Source organism: Passer montanus, unplaced genomic scaffold, assembly GCF_014805655.1.
Source record: "Passer montanus isolate IOZ18808 unplaced genomic scaffold, ASM1480565v1 scaffold2, whole genome shotgun sequence".
Taxonomy (NCBI): domain Eukaryota; kingdom Metazoa; phylum Chordata; class Aves; order Passeriformes; family Passeridae; genus Passer; species Passer montanus.
The window spans coordinates 7,857,372-7,868,990 of NW_024366591.1; the positions used below are offsets into that span (position 1 = coordinate 7,857,372).

Consider the following 11,619-nt stretch of genomic DNA (forward strand, 5'->3'; position numbering starts at 1 on the left):
GAAGTTTGCACAGCTTAAAGGTTGAAGCTGACAGCTTTCCAAAGCCAGCCTTGACACAAGACTTGGCTTACTTTATTTTCACAGGCATACACTGCATGAGACAGCCAACACCATTCAATCCAAACATAAGAGCATTTGTATAAACTTTCCCCATCAACATTAAAATCACCAACCAAATCCTTGTGATTTCTGCAAAAAGATAGTTCTTCTTGCTTATTGCTGTATTACAGGAAATTATGCTAGTTCTTTCAGGAGACTGTATATTTCGAAGTTCACATCTCTTACAAAAAGCCTCACAGTCTCTTCACTGGGTGTTGGTTCTGTACAGCAAAACCAGCATTCCATTTCTTCCAAATGAAACAGTCCCTTCAGTCCCTCTCCCTGCCCTGCATGTCTCCAAGAGCATTTATGCCTCTGCACTATGGTTCCAACCCGGAGACAACAGCCCATAATGCATTTCTGAGAACACCTAAAGCAACAGTGCACACTTCACTAAATGGACATGACCCCAATTAGATCCATGAGAAAACATGGAAGAGGAACACAAAGAGGAAGGGAAGCAATTTATTCTCACTGCTCTTGAAGTGAACAAATGGTTTTGACAGCAATTTTGTTTTCAGACAGTTATAATTTAGGCTGAAGGCCAGCTCATTTAACAGAAGAAGCCCCTTCACCCAAATACCAGAACCTATACTAAAACCATTTTTATTTCAATCTGCCTCTGAAATGAATGAAGATAATCTCAATGTTAAAGAAAAGTCTGCATTGCTACCACAGAAATCACATTGTGCAAATCCATGTCATTTAACTACAGTGCTGAGTCACATCTGGATGGTGGATGTGCCTTGCTGAATACCACACCCTGGGAATGCTTCAGCATTTCCCCTCCTACCAGAACACTGCCTTAAAAAAGAACTGCTACAGTGACATGATGAGACTGATCTTTTCCTGCCATCTGCTGTACATGAATGTAAGACTTGCACAAACAATTGGCCAAAATTTGTGTATTACATTTATTTCCAAGTCACAAAGACTACACAAGCCCTTTGTACAGGATATGCTGTCCAAGGACACGTGACCTCCACCTTCTCACTTCCCTACACCCCATCCACCAAGTCAAGCATTACATGCTTGCAGGGATTGATTCAAAGTCTTCAGGTTCTGGAATGCAGCAGACAAGAGTTCTGCATCTTTCAGGGACTCAAAAAACCCCGTTTAGTTCATCTGTTCAATGTACAACATCTTCAGTAAGTGCTGCCACCTTGTTCCCGGGAACAGTTAGGGTCACTTCACACCACAGAGGTGGTACTTTCCGGATTTACACGCATCAATCTTGAGGCATTTCTCAGATCCTGTAGCTGCTTGGCTGGCTTTCCAACTCCTTCCTCAAACCTTTTTTCCACAACAGGAAGGACGGTTTCATACAGGAAAGAGGCGTTTTGCCTAATGAATGCTTTTTTCTCAGGGTCCTGTTCACACCGTAAACTGTAATCGACATGCTGGACAGCCACCAGGATGATTTCCACAAGACTCTCCAGGAGAACCATATGCAGCTCTGGAAAGTAAAGCTTTAATGCTTCCTCCAAGAAGGCCATAGTCTGCTTAGTGAAAGCTACTACAGTGTAACTGAGGTTGACCCAGCAGTCATCACCCGTGTATTGGTCAAAATTGCCCACCCCACAGCTCCTCATCTCCTCCCTGAGCTTCCCCAGTGCCTCTGGAGTCATCAGGTTCATCTTTCTCCACATCTCCTCAGAGTTGCGGTGCTTGGTGGCCTCGATGATGATATCCTTGTAGCTCTGCAAAGCACCTTTGATATCCTTTACCAGGAGGGCATGAATGATGAAGGTGAGATCCAGTCCAATCTCGCTCAGCTGCTTGCAGTGCTCTTTAGCCACCTGGAACAACAAAGAAAAGCAAAGGATGTTATTACTGTGCAGGCTCCCTTTACATTTTACACATTCATCAAATTTATCTCAGAAAACTGAGAATGGTTACTCCTACTTATTTCTTGTGCTTTAAGAATCTCATTAATGAGAAACTAGTAACTGAAAGCTACACCCTGGCTGTCAAAAATACTCTCAACAATTACACAATTATAACCCACACACATAAGCTTTTTTTCCCCTCCTCCCAATTAGCAACTGAAACAAAGCATAACCTGAGAAAGTTAGTCTTGCAAAAAAAGTACGAAAATGTAGCTAAGGACAGCCTTGGAAAACAAAGAGAAAGTTTTGAAGTACTTGCAATTCAGGTGCAGCTCATGTAAATTTTAGGACCTCCTCCTACTAGTTAAAGGCAAATTAAGAATCAACGCGTTTTGCATTCCCGATAAAGGCAGGGTTTTCCTTGACACGTATTATAACCTTAAGGCTTTCCTCTGTTAAACTGAAAAAACGAAACAAACCTCAAATGAGTATTAATCTTTCAACGCAGAAAACCTCTCTGGAGACCCACACACGAGTCAACAACTAAACTAGAGTTAGAAAAGATACTTTAAAGCTTTGAAGCCTTTGTTTCAGCTGCTGTGCCCCACCACCCCCGTGTTTGGACTCTCTTACCTTGACACACTCTGCCGCAGTTGACAAACTCTCTTTGCTATCAAATACTTGCTTACTGAAGGCATCTACAAACATCCTCATGGACGAGCGGGCCCAGACAACAAAGGCCGAGTAGCAGCCGTTGTTGCCGGCGAAGTCCGTCTCAAACTCCCTGGCGGTCTCCAGGAGGCTGGTGAAGAAGACATGGCAGAGCTTGTGGATGTAGAGCAGCGTGGCGCCCTCGATGCGCAGCTGCCGGATGGCGGTCTGCACCGCGGCTGCCCGGTTCTTCAGGAACAGCTCGCAGGCCTTGGTGGACTGGCCCAGGCGAATGAGCTGGGACACGGCTCGGCGGGTGGCCCGCGGCCCTCCTCGCAGCGAGCGGTCTGGAGACAGCTCGAACACCAGCACGTCCGTGAGCTGCCGGACGCGCTCGTCCACCTTGGCCCGCAGCTCCTTCACGGGCTGGCTCACGGGCTTGTCCGCCAGGTACTCGTTCAGTTTATCCAAGAGGTCCACCGCCCCCTCGAAGTCCCGCTGAGCAATGCAGACGTCCAGGTCCTCGGGCAGCTCCTGGATCCACTCAAGTGACAGGTCAACGACCTCCTCCTCAGCGGAGGGCTCATCCTCCTCCTCGTCCTCATCCTCGTCGAAGGGGTTGGTGGATTCGGGGGGCGCTGGGGCGGGCCGGGGCAGGGCCTCCTGCTCCAGGCGCCGCTTCTCGCTGAGGGCACGGCTGCGCTTGGTCTCCTCCAGCACCTCCAGCCACTCCTTCTTGATCTTGGCGTTCTCAGCCTGGAAGATGCGGCTCTCGGGGAACATGAGCAGCTTGAACATGTCCTTCATAGGCGGGTTGTCCTTGACGTTGACCACGGCCAGCCCGTCGAGGGGGTACAGGGCGTCGTAGCGGTAGGCGCCGCGGCGGTTGGGCAGCGCGGTGGCCACGAGCAGGCAGTCGTTCATGAGGAAGGCGTGCACCCGCTGGATCTGCGCCATGTGGTCCGCGTCGTACTCCACCAGGTCGCCGTTGTAGACCAGGTACTTGCCAGGGCTCTCGGGCAGGAGGTCGCGGCAGCCCTCCACCTTCTCCAGGAGGGTGGTGAGAGTGCGCTGCCGCCCCTCCTCGTTGGCCGCCGCATCCTTGCCCGACAGCGGCAGGAAGGGGTCGGCGGCGGCGGCGCGGCGGGCGCCCAGCGCGGGGTCGTCGCGGTCGGCCTGGAGGAGCAGGGCCTGGGTGACGGCCTCCATGATGCCCTTCTGCTCGGTGAGGATGTGGCTGAGCTGGTACATCTCGCTCTCCAGGTAGCTGATCTCCCGCGCCGTCTCGATGAACTGCCGGTAGTTTTGGTAGACGTTGCGCTTCAGGCTCTGCGCCGTCTCCTCGCTCAGCGCCTGGATGCGCTGCCGGTGCTCCTGCAAGTCCCGGTCCCCGTCCGACTGCTGCGACAGCTGCTTCACGTACTCGCCCGCCGCGAAGCCGCCCGACTCCAGCTGCCGCCGCAGCCGGCTCCCGCCGCCGCCCTCGCCCAGCGACAGCGCCATGTCCGCACCGCAGCCGCCGCCCGGCACCCGCCCCNGCCTGCGCCCCGCGGCGCGGCGGCAGGAGCGGCTGCCCGCGGTGACGCGTGGGGCGCGCCGGGCGGGCGAGGGCGGAGGGACGGAAGGGAAGGGAAGGACGGAAGGGAAGGGAAGGACGGGAGGAAGGGAAGGGGCGGAGAGGACGCTGCGGCGGCAGCCCGCGGGTCGGTGCTGCGCGTGCGCCGCGGCGGCTGCGGCTTCCGGTTGCGGCAGTGCCGGCCGAGGGGCGCCGCGCTCGGGATGGAGGACGAGGATTTCTTGTTGGCGCTCAGGCTGCAGAGGGAATGGGAGGAGCAGGACAAGGCGGCGGCAGCAGCAGCAAAGCGCCCTGATGTCTCTCCGTGCCGCTCGTCCCTCCGCCCGCTGTCGGTGGTGGACGAGGCGTGGGAGCTGCTGGACCCCAGCCCCGACGTTCATGGCCTGTTCGTGCACTTCAACCAGACGCTCTTCTGGGGCAAGCTGGAGGCTGTCACGGTGTCCTGGAGCCCCCGCATGACCAGGTGCGGCACCGGCGGTGTGGGGCCGAGCTCCCGGGGTGCGCGGGGCGGTCGCAAGGGCGGGCAGGCGGCGGGCAGCCGGTCCCCGCGTGTCCGGGAGCTGCCCGGTCCCTGTGTCTCGGGAACAGCCCGGTCCCCGTGTGTCCGGGAGCTGCCCGGTCCCTGTGTGTCCGGGAGCAGCCCGGTCCCCGTGTGTCCGGGGGCAGCCCGGTCCCTGTGTCTCAGGAACAGCCCGGTCCCCGTGTGTCCGGGGGCAGCCCGGTCCCCGTGTGTCCGGGAGCAGCCCGATCTCTGTGTCTCGGGAACAGCCCGGTCCCCGTGTGTCCGGGGGCAGCCCGGTCCCCGTGTGTCCGGGAGCTGCCCGGTCCCTGTGTGTCCGGGAGCAGCCCGGTCCCCGTGTGTCCGGGGGCAGCCCGGTCCCCGTGTGTCCGGGAGCAGCCCGATCTCTGTGTCTCGGGAACAGCCCGGTCCCCGTGTGTCCGGGGGCAGCCCGGTCCCCGTGTGTCCGGGGGCTGCCCGATCCCCGTGTGTCCGGGAGCAGCCCGGTCCCCGTGTGTCCGGGAGCATCGCGCCGTGCCGGGCGGCGGGAAGGGCCGGCAGCCGTGGAGTGTCGGGAGGAGCTGTCACTTGTCGCTGTGCTGCTCCTCGCGGTGCCCCGCTAGCTGGTGCCGTGCTGGTGCCGTGGCTTCTCTTCCCGGGCACTTGGATGTTCCCATCTCTGGCAGGGCCCGTACGGCGGGACATGAGTTGGTCGCTGTCGTTGTCTCGCTTGCCTTGCATCTCTCCTCCCTGGCAGCCATCAGTGGCTTTCCCCGGGGTGCGGGCAAGCCGGAGGGATGTTAAAATGGAAAAAAATTACTTTGTCTTAGATGGTGTGTGTGGAAACGTCATGTACTCGTGTTGCTGCTCTGGTTCTCAGTCTTTATGATAGTTTTACTGCACGGCAGATGGGCAAATATGAACCAATAATAGTATATTAGAAAAATGTAGAACGGGCTAGGAAGGGGAATATAGAAGAGATCTGAGGTTAAACAAACCCAGGGATCTTTGGAGCGCAGTTCTGAAGTCTGCAGTTGTGCAGCAGATGCAGTTGCTGGTGGCTGGAGTCCCACTGCCTCTGCTGGCTGCAGTGTTCTTCAGGCATTTGGAAATAGTTGCATATTGCACTAACTCAGCAGCACTAACACAGGCAAAAACGGTGGTGTTTGCTGGATTAGTGCACAGAAGCAGAGGTATATGTAAATTTGCTATGAGCCAAAAGTTGAAGAAGGGTGGGGAGAGAAATTGAAGCCACCAGCAATTAAGTCAGCGTTTGCTGCCGTGAATCTCCAGCCTCCGTGTAGTGTATTTCAGTCCTACAAGTTCTACAGGAAACGTTCTTCTGCCTTCAAAACAGATTTTTCTACTTTAAGGAACTTGTGGGGTTTTTTTCCTTTGCTTAATGATGCTGAGTGTTTCAAGTAACTACTCAAAGTGATTTTATTCCATGTTCTGTGTGACCTAGCATGTGTTTACAGGGGATGGTATTTTAACTTCAATTCTCCGTTTTCTTCATGTGCTGCAGAAACAAATAGATTTTCATATTTTCTTTCTCCTTTTCCTTTCAGCTCTGCTGGTATCTGTTCATATCATGAAAGAAGTGGGTTGTGTTCCATTCGTCTCAGTGAGCCACTTCTGAAGTTACGGCCAAGGAAGGATCTTGTGGAGGTATTTCAACATGGCTTATGAATCCACACATAAAGTGTATTGTGCCCACCCCCCACTTCATACAAACATTTTAGATTTTATAGTGGGATTATTTTATGCAGTAACTTATAGGTCATGAAATAGTGGTGGCTTTACTGTTACGTTCATGTGGCTTGTGTTGCAGTACCTTGGTAATCTTTAGTTTTATGCTTATAAGTGGGCAACTGCAAGTGGAAGTCTAAAGTCACTAGTTTATTTTATTGACTTTATATAGAGAACAAACACCTCAAGTTTTTAACTCCTAAATTATCCTTTAATATTCAAAGCAAACGTGGACTGTAGTTTCTAAAGGGCCAACAGCAGAAAATAAGGATATAAGGTATGACTTAACGTGACATTTTGTTGCTCCTTGGCCTCTGCCAGAGCTGCTGCTTTGAGCCAGCTGAACATTCAAATTTGCCTAAGAACAGAAGTGCTGTAGACTTTCAGCTTGCTCAAAATTGACTCTTTTTTGGGGGTGTATAGGGGATGATGTCTTTAAAGATGTGATTTAAGTTTGAAGATTATTTCTTCTTTTTGGAATACTGTTTATTGGAGTGATACTATGCAGCATGTTTTAGTGATATTCAAGAAATAGGGATAACTTGTTTTTATGGGTTTTATGACCCATACCAAATATGTGAATATAATCAAAGATAAGATCAGTAACCACCATCTGTGTAGAAGAGTAAAATACTTGCGGCTTAATCATGAAACTGAAAATGCAATGCTTTTCAGTGACTGTCTAATGGTTGCTTAATTTCAGACACTGTTGCACGAAATGATCCATGCCCTGCTCTTTGTTACTCATAACAACAAAGATCGTGAGTCTCACGGACCGGAGTTCTGCAAGCACATGCGTCGCATCAATCTCTTGACTGGAGCTAATGTCACAGTAAGAATAATCCTCTTCGCCTGATTTAACAGAGCTTTCTTCCTGGTTTGCTGTTTTAGCTGACTGGTGCAGAATAAGTAATGTTCTTATTAGACACTCCACAGTATTGTCCACAAGGACAATACAAATTTGCATCCAGGTGTGTGCCACTTCCATAGTTATTTGTTGGGGATGGTGGTGGGAACAGGTTGGGGAAGCTGTGGTGAGCTATTAGTGATGTAATTTTCAGGTATGTTCTCTGTAAGAAATTTTCTTTAAGCTTTTGTGGTAAACTAGAAAGAGCTTAAAAGGTAGCAGGGACAGAAGTGCTCCCTGTGAAGAGCAGTGAAGATTTATGTCAATAGAGGGCAATGATATTTATGTCAATATTTAAAAATAATGTGTCTAATAAGATCAGTTAAGGCAATAGCTGAAAGGAGAATACAATACTGGTACTGTTTGTAATGCATTCTAAACAGTTCACATTCTAGGTGAAATTGTAGGTAGATTTCCAAAGTGATTTTATTGCAGTTCCAACAAGATAACCAGGACATATTCCAAATTACAAGGTAATAGGTGAAAGGAGAATACGATACTGGTATTGTTTGCAATGCATGCTAAACAGTTGAAATTGTAGATAGATTTCCAAAGTGATTTTATTGCAGTTCCAACAAGATAACCAGGACATATTCCTACAATCCTATCTCTTTTTTTAAAGCTTTGTTTTAATGGTAGCTAAATGTTGGTCAAATTTTACTCAGGTCCAGCTCTTTTTACTGCTAATGTAAAAAACACAGCAGTAGTGGAAGGAATTGAATGGAAATAGATGATTAAAAAAATATTATAGAGCTAGTGATATAAAATTTGTAACTTCCTGAATGACTAGTTTTTTTGTGGTTTTTTTTTTTCTTGTTTGTTTTTTTAAACATAGATCTATCACAATTTTTATGATGAGATTAATTTGTACCGCCAGCACTGGTGGCGATGCAATGGCCCCTGCCAAAGCAGAGCACCTTACTTTGGGTATGTGAAGCGCTCCATGAACAGAGCACCCTCTGCACATGACTTCTGGTGGGATGAGCATCAAAGGACATGTGGGGGCACATTCACAAAAGTGAAGGAGCCAGACAAATCCTCAGAGAAGTCCAAGCAGAAAACTCAGACAGCAAAACCTCCGCATTTCAAGTCAACTAACAAAGGTATTTTATGATTTTTTTTTCTTTTCCAAACTGATTTTTGTCCAGATGTTTTCTTGAACGAATATGGACCATACACTACATAATCTTGGTTTAGGTGTTACTGTTACACAGCCAAAGAACAGGGCCTATTTGTTTGTGCACTTCTAGGCTGCCCCTCAACTGAATTGTCTGCAAAAAGTTTAGTTTGATGCATTATTTTCAAGCAGCAGATTTTTTTGTGTGAAGCAACTCAAAAATAAGCCCATGATTTTTTAATTTAAAAAATATTAACTTATTTTTTAATCTGATTTTGCAGGCAAGACACAAATGCATGGTAATTGCAAAGAGCTGGCTCCTTTTAGCGGGACGGGATATCGGCTTGGAGGAGGAGACGGTGTGCTTTCAGAGAAAAACACAAATGCCAGCAGCTCCACTGCAAACAGCGAAGCACATGGCTCACTTCATATTTCAGCAGTAAAGACAATACCAACCCCTAAAAATGAGACAAAACTGGACAAATTACCCCATGGCAGCATCTTTCCGCTTCATACCAATGGTGCCAGTGGGAAGAGCAACTTAGCTTTAAAGCGTGAGTTTCCGAAGCTCTCTGCTGCTGGTACAGAAGATGATGAGAACGAGTTTGGATTGCCTGCTAGGATGGCTCGTGTTGCTGGAGAAACATCAAGCCAAGGCTCACCAGTTGGCAAGAGGGTTATGCCATCTTCTAGCTGGTCACCAAAACGAATTTGTTTGGAGCAGACCCCAAGAGCTCAGGGTGCATCTGAGAAAAAAAGCTTAGAATGTGTTAGTACACTGCAGCAATGGCCAAAAAAGGAAGACAAAACTGCCTTTGAAAAGTATTTCAGCAAAAAGGGGGGTACTGATGTTACTACAACCACAAAAACCAGAGTTGAATTTACACAGTCCTCGGCAAGTCCTAGCAATCCTGTGAGACAGGAAGGAAGAGTCAGTTGTCCTGTCTGTGAGACTGATGTTTTGGAATCTGAAATAAATGAGCATCTTGATTCTTGTCTTTCATAGAACAGCAGAAAGTTTCTTAAAAAGATAGACTAGGGCTGGAAACATTGTTTGAAAGGTAATTTTTGCTCAGGGTTTGCTTAGCTGTGGTTAAACTCCATGTGCCTGTTCTGAAATGGAATTTAAAATGTAGCTGACCTCCATATCCTCACAGTAATAAGTAAAAATTTTGTGGAATGCTGCTAGGAATACTGGCAAAGACTGTTCCTGGACATGTTATAAAAGCTTTCATGATTTCCCAGTTAAACTTCCTTCAAGTGCTATACAGGACAAATTAGGATTAAAGTGACATTACCTGCCAGTCTTTATTTTGCTTCTTCTGGAAGCCAGCCAGGTTCATGGTTAGCAGGCCAGTCAGTTGAGTACTAAAGCCGTTGTGCCATGAAAAGTTAGGAGAAGCCTGGAAGCCAGGCAGGCACATGTGTCTCTTATGTGAGCTGCCTGAAACGTTCTCTTGGTGCACTAAGGTATTTAATGGGTTAAGCATTAAACAGTAATTCCTTACAATCACTAAAACTGATTGTATGTTTGCTTAAACATAAAATTGTTTTATATTAATAGCTTTTAAACAAAATAGTTTTATATCTTGTTACTGTAATTTTAAATGGCTGTACATGTTTACAGTGTTACTGCTGCTCTCTTAACTCATTTTAAATGCTTCATATTTTAAAAAATATTGACACTACAGAAGTTTAATGTAAATTACTTTGTTCTTGCATACTCTGAATAAATTGTTACTGAAGTTTAAATTTCCACTAAGCCTGGTCATTTTGTGTCACTTACCAATGGGTTCACTTGTATGTAACAGTCTTGTTTATTAGAGCCTTTCTGTATTAACATTTCTCCTTCCTAAATTTACCTTAAGAACAGGTGCTATTTAATACAGATTGCATCAACTGCTGCTTTCTCCATCCTGTTTTCAAAACAGTTTCACTATTGTTGCACTTCTGTGAAAAATTTTATGAATACTGATAGTAAAACTTCCTTTGCCGTGTTAATTTTCCATACTTCCTTCTTAAAGCTGCAGCCATCTATCAGTGTTTCCAGTGATACTTGGCATTTTCAAGGACAGGACTACCAAGAAATACTTGTATTATCTTATGTTTTTAAGACGAGGGTGAGAGCTGCACCACAAAGCATCTCTCACAGTATTTTTGAGAGATACTTCCATTAAAATTGCTCTCTGCAGTTTCCTCATTTGAGTTTCCTATCGTGACAGATGTGAGTAAAGGAGAAGGATTGTGGGTATTGCTAAATCTGTGGATTTTTCCTGATGTCTTCTTTTACTTCTGAATTTGAATGACAGAAAACAAATAAAGAATTTAGTGAATAGTGTAGCCTGTTGAGGGAGGGGGGAGCTTAAGCTGTAGGCAAGTCTGTCCCTCATCTACACATCCTAAAATAGATAATTGTCCAAACAATTGAACAATTCTGGATTAGCTATGGAAAAATAGCACCTCTGTCATGTGTTTTCACAAGGAAGTATTCTAAGACTAGGATCTCTTTTATCCAGAAAGGAAGGCTTTGCAGTTACTATGGATTGCAGGCTGTTATTAATGGGTCATGGCCACCTTCATTTTGAGTATGTTACTACAAATGCTGTTTCTGTAAAATGTTGTGCTTGAATACAGCGTCCTGCCCACAAGGATAACAATGACTGCCAGTATGTTTTTAAATACGCTGGAGGATTGTGGGTATTGCTAAATGTGTGGATTTTTCCTGGTGTCTTCTTTACTTCTGAATTTGAATGACAGAAAACAAATAAAGAATTTAGTGAATAGTGTAGCCTGTTGAGGGAGGGGGGAGCTTAAGCTGTAGGCAAGTCTGTCCCTCATCTACACATCCTAAAATAGATAATTGTCCAAACAATTGAACAATTCTGGATTAGCTATGGAAAAATAGCACTTCTGTCATGTGTTTTCACAAGGAAGTATTCTAAGACTAGGATCTCTTTTATCCAGAGAGGAAGGCTTTGCAGTTACTATGGATTGCAGGCTGTTATTAATGGGTCATGGCCACCTTCATTTTGAGTATGTTACTACAAATGCTGTTTCTGTAAAATGTTGTGCTTGAATACAGCGTCCTGCCCACAAGGATAACAATGACTGCCAGTATGTTTTTAAATACGCTGCTCAGTTTGGGTCAAAGATGAGAAATTCCATCCTCTCTATCAGCTGTCTTTGTCCTTG

The 11,619-nt window shown here is 47.1% G+C and overlaps 2 protein-coding genes across 2 annotated transcripts; one reads left to right on the forward strand and one right to left on the reverse strand.

Moving 5' to 3' along the window:
* Positions 1–549: 549 nt before the first annotated feature.
* EXOC8 (exocyst complex component 8) lies at positions 550–4,122 on the reverse strand. The gene is made up of 2 exons (XM_039707221.1): positions 2,562–4,122; positions 550–1,898 (listed from the first exon to the last, which is right to left on the reverse strand). The coding sequence occupies exons 1-2, from the start codon at positions 4,080–4,082 to the stop codon at positions 1,290–1,292; spliced, it is 2,130 nt and encodes a 709-aa protein (XP_039563155.1). The 5' UTR covers positions 4,083–4,122; the 3' UTR covers positions 550–1,289.
* An 86-nt stretch (positions 4,123–4,208) lies between these two features.
* SPRTN (SprT-like N-terminal domain) lies at positions 4,209–10,183 on the forward strand. Its single transcript, XM_039707623.1, has 5 exons — positions 4,209–4,618; positions 6,223–6,322; positions 7,107–7,235; positions 8,146–8,413; positions 8,709–10,183. Exons 1-5 carry the CDS (start codon positions 4,359–4,361, stop codon positions 9,431–9,433), a joined length of 1,482 nt encoding a protein of 493 aa, XP_039563557.1. The 5' UTR covers positions 4,209–4,358; the 3' UTR covers positions 9,434–10,183.
* Positions 10,184–11,619: the final 1,436 nt, after the last annotated feature.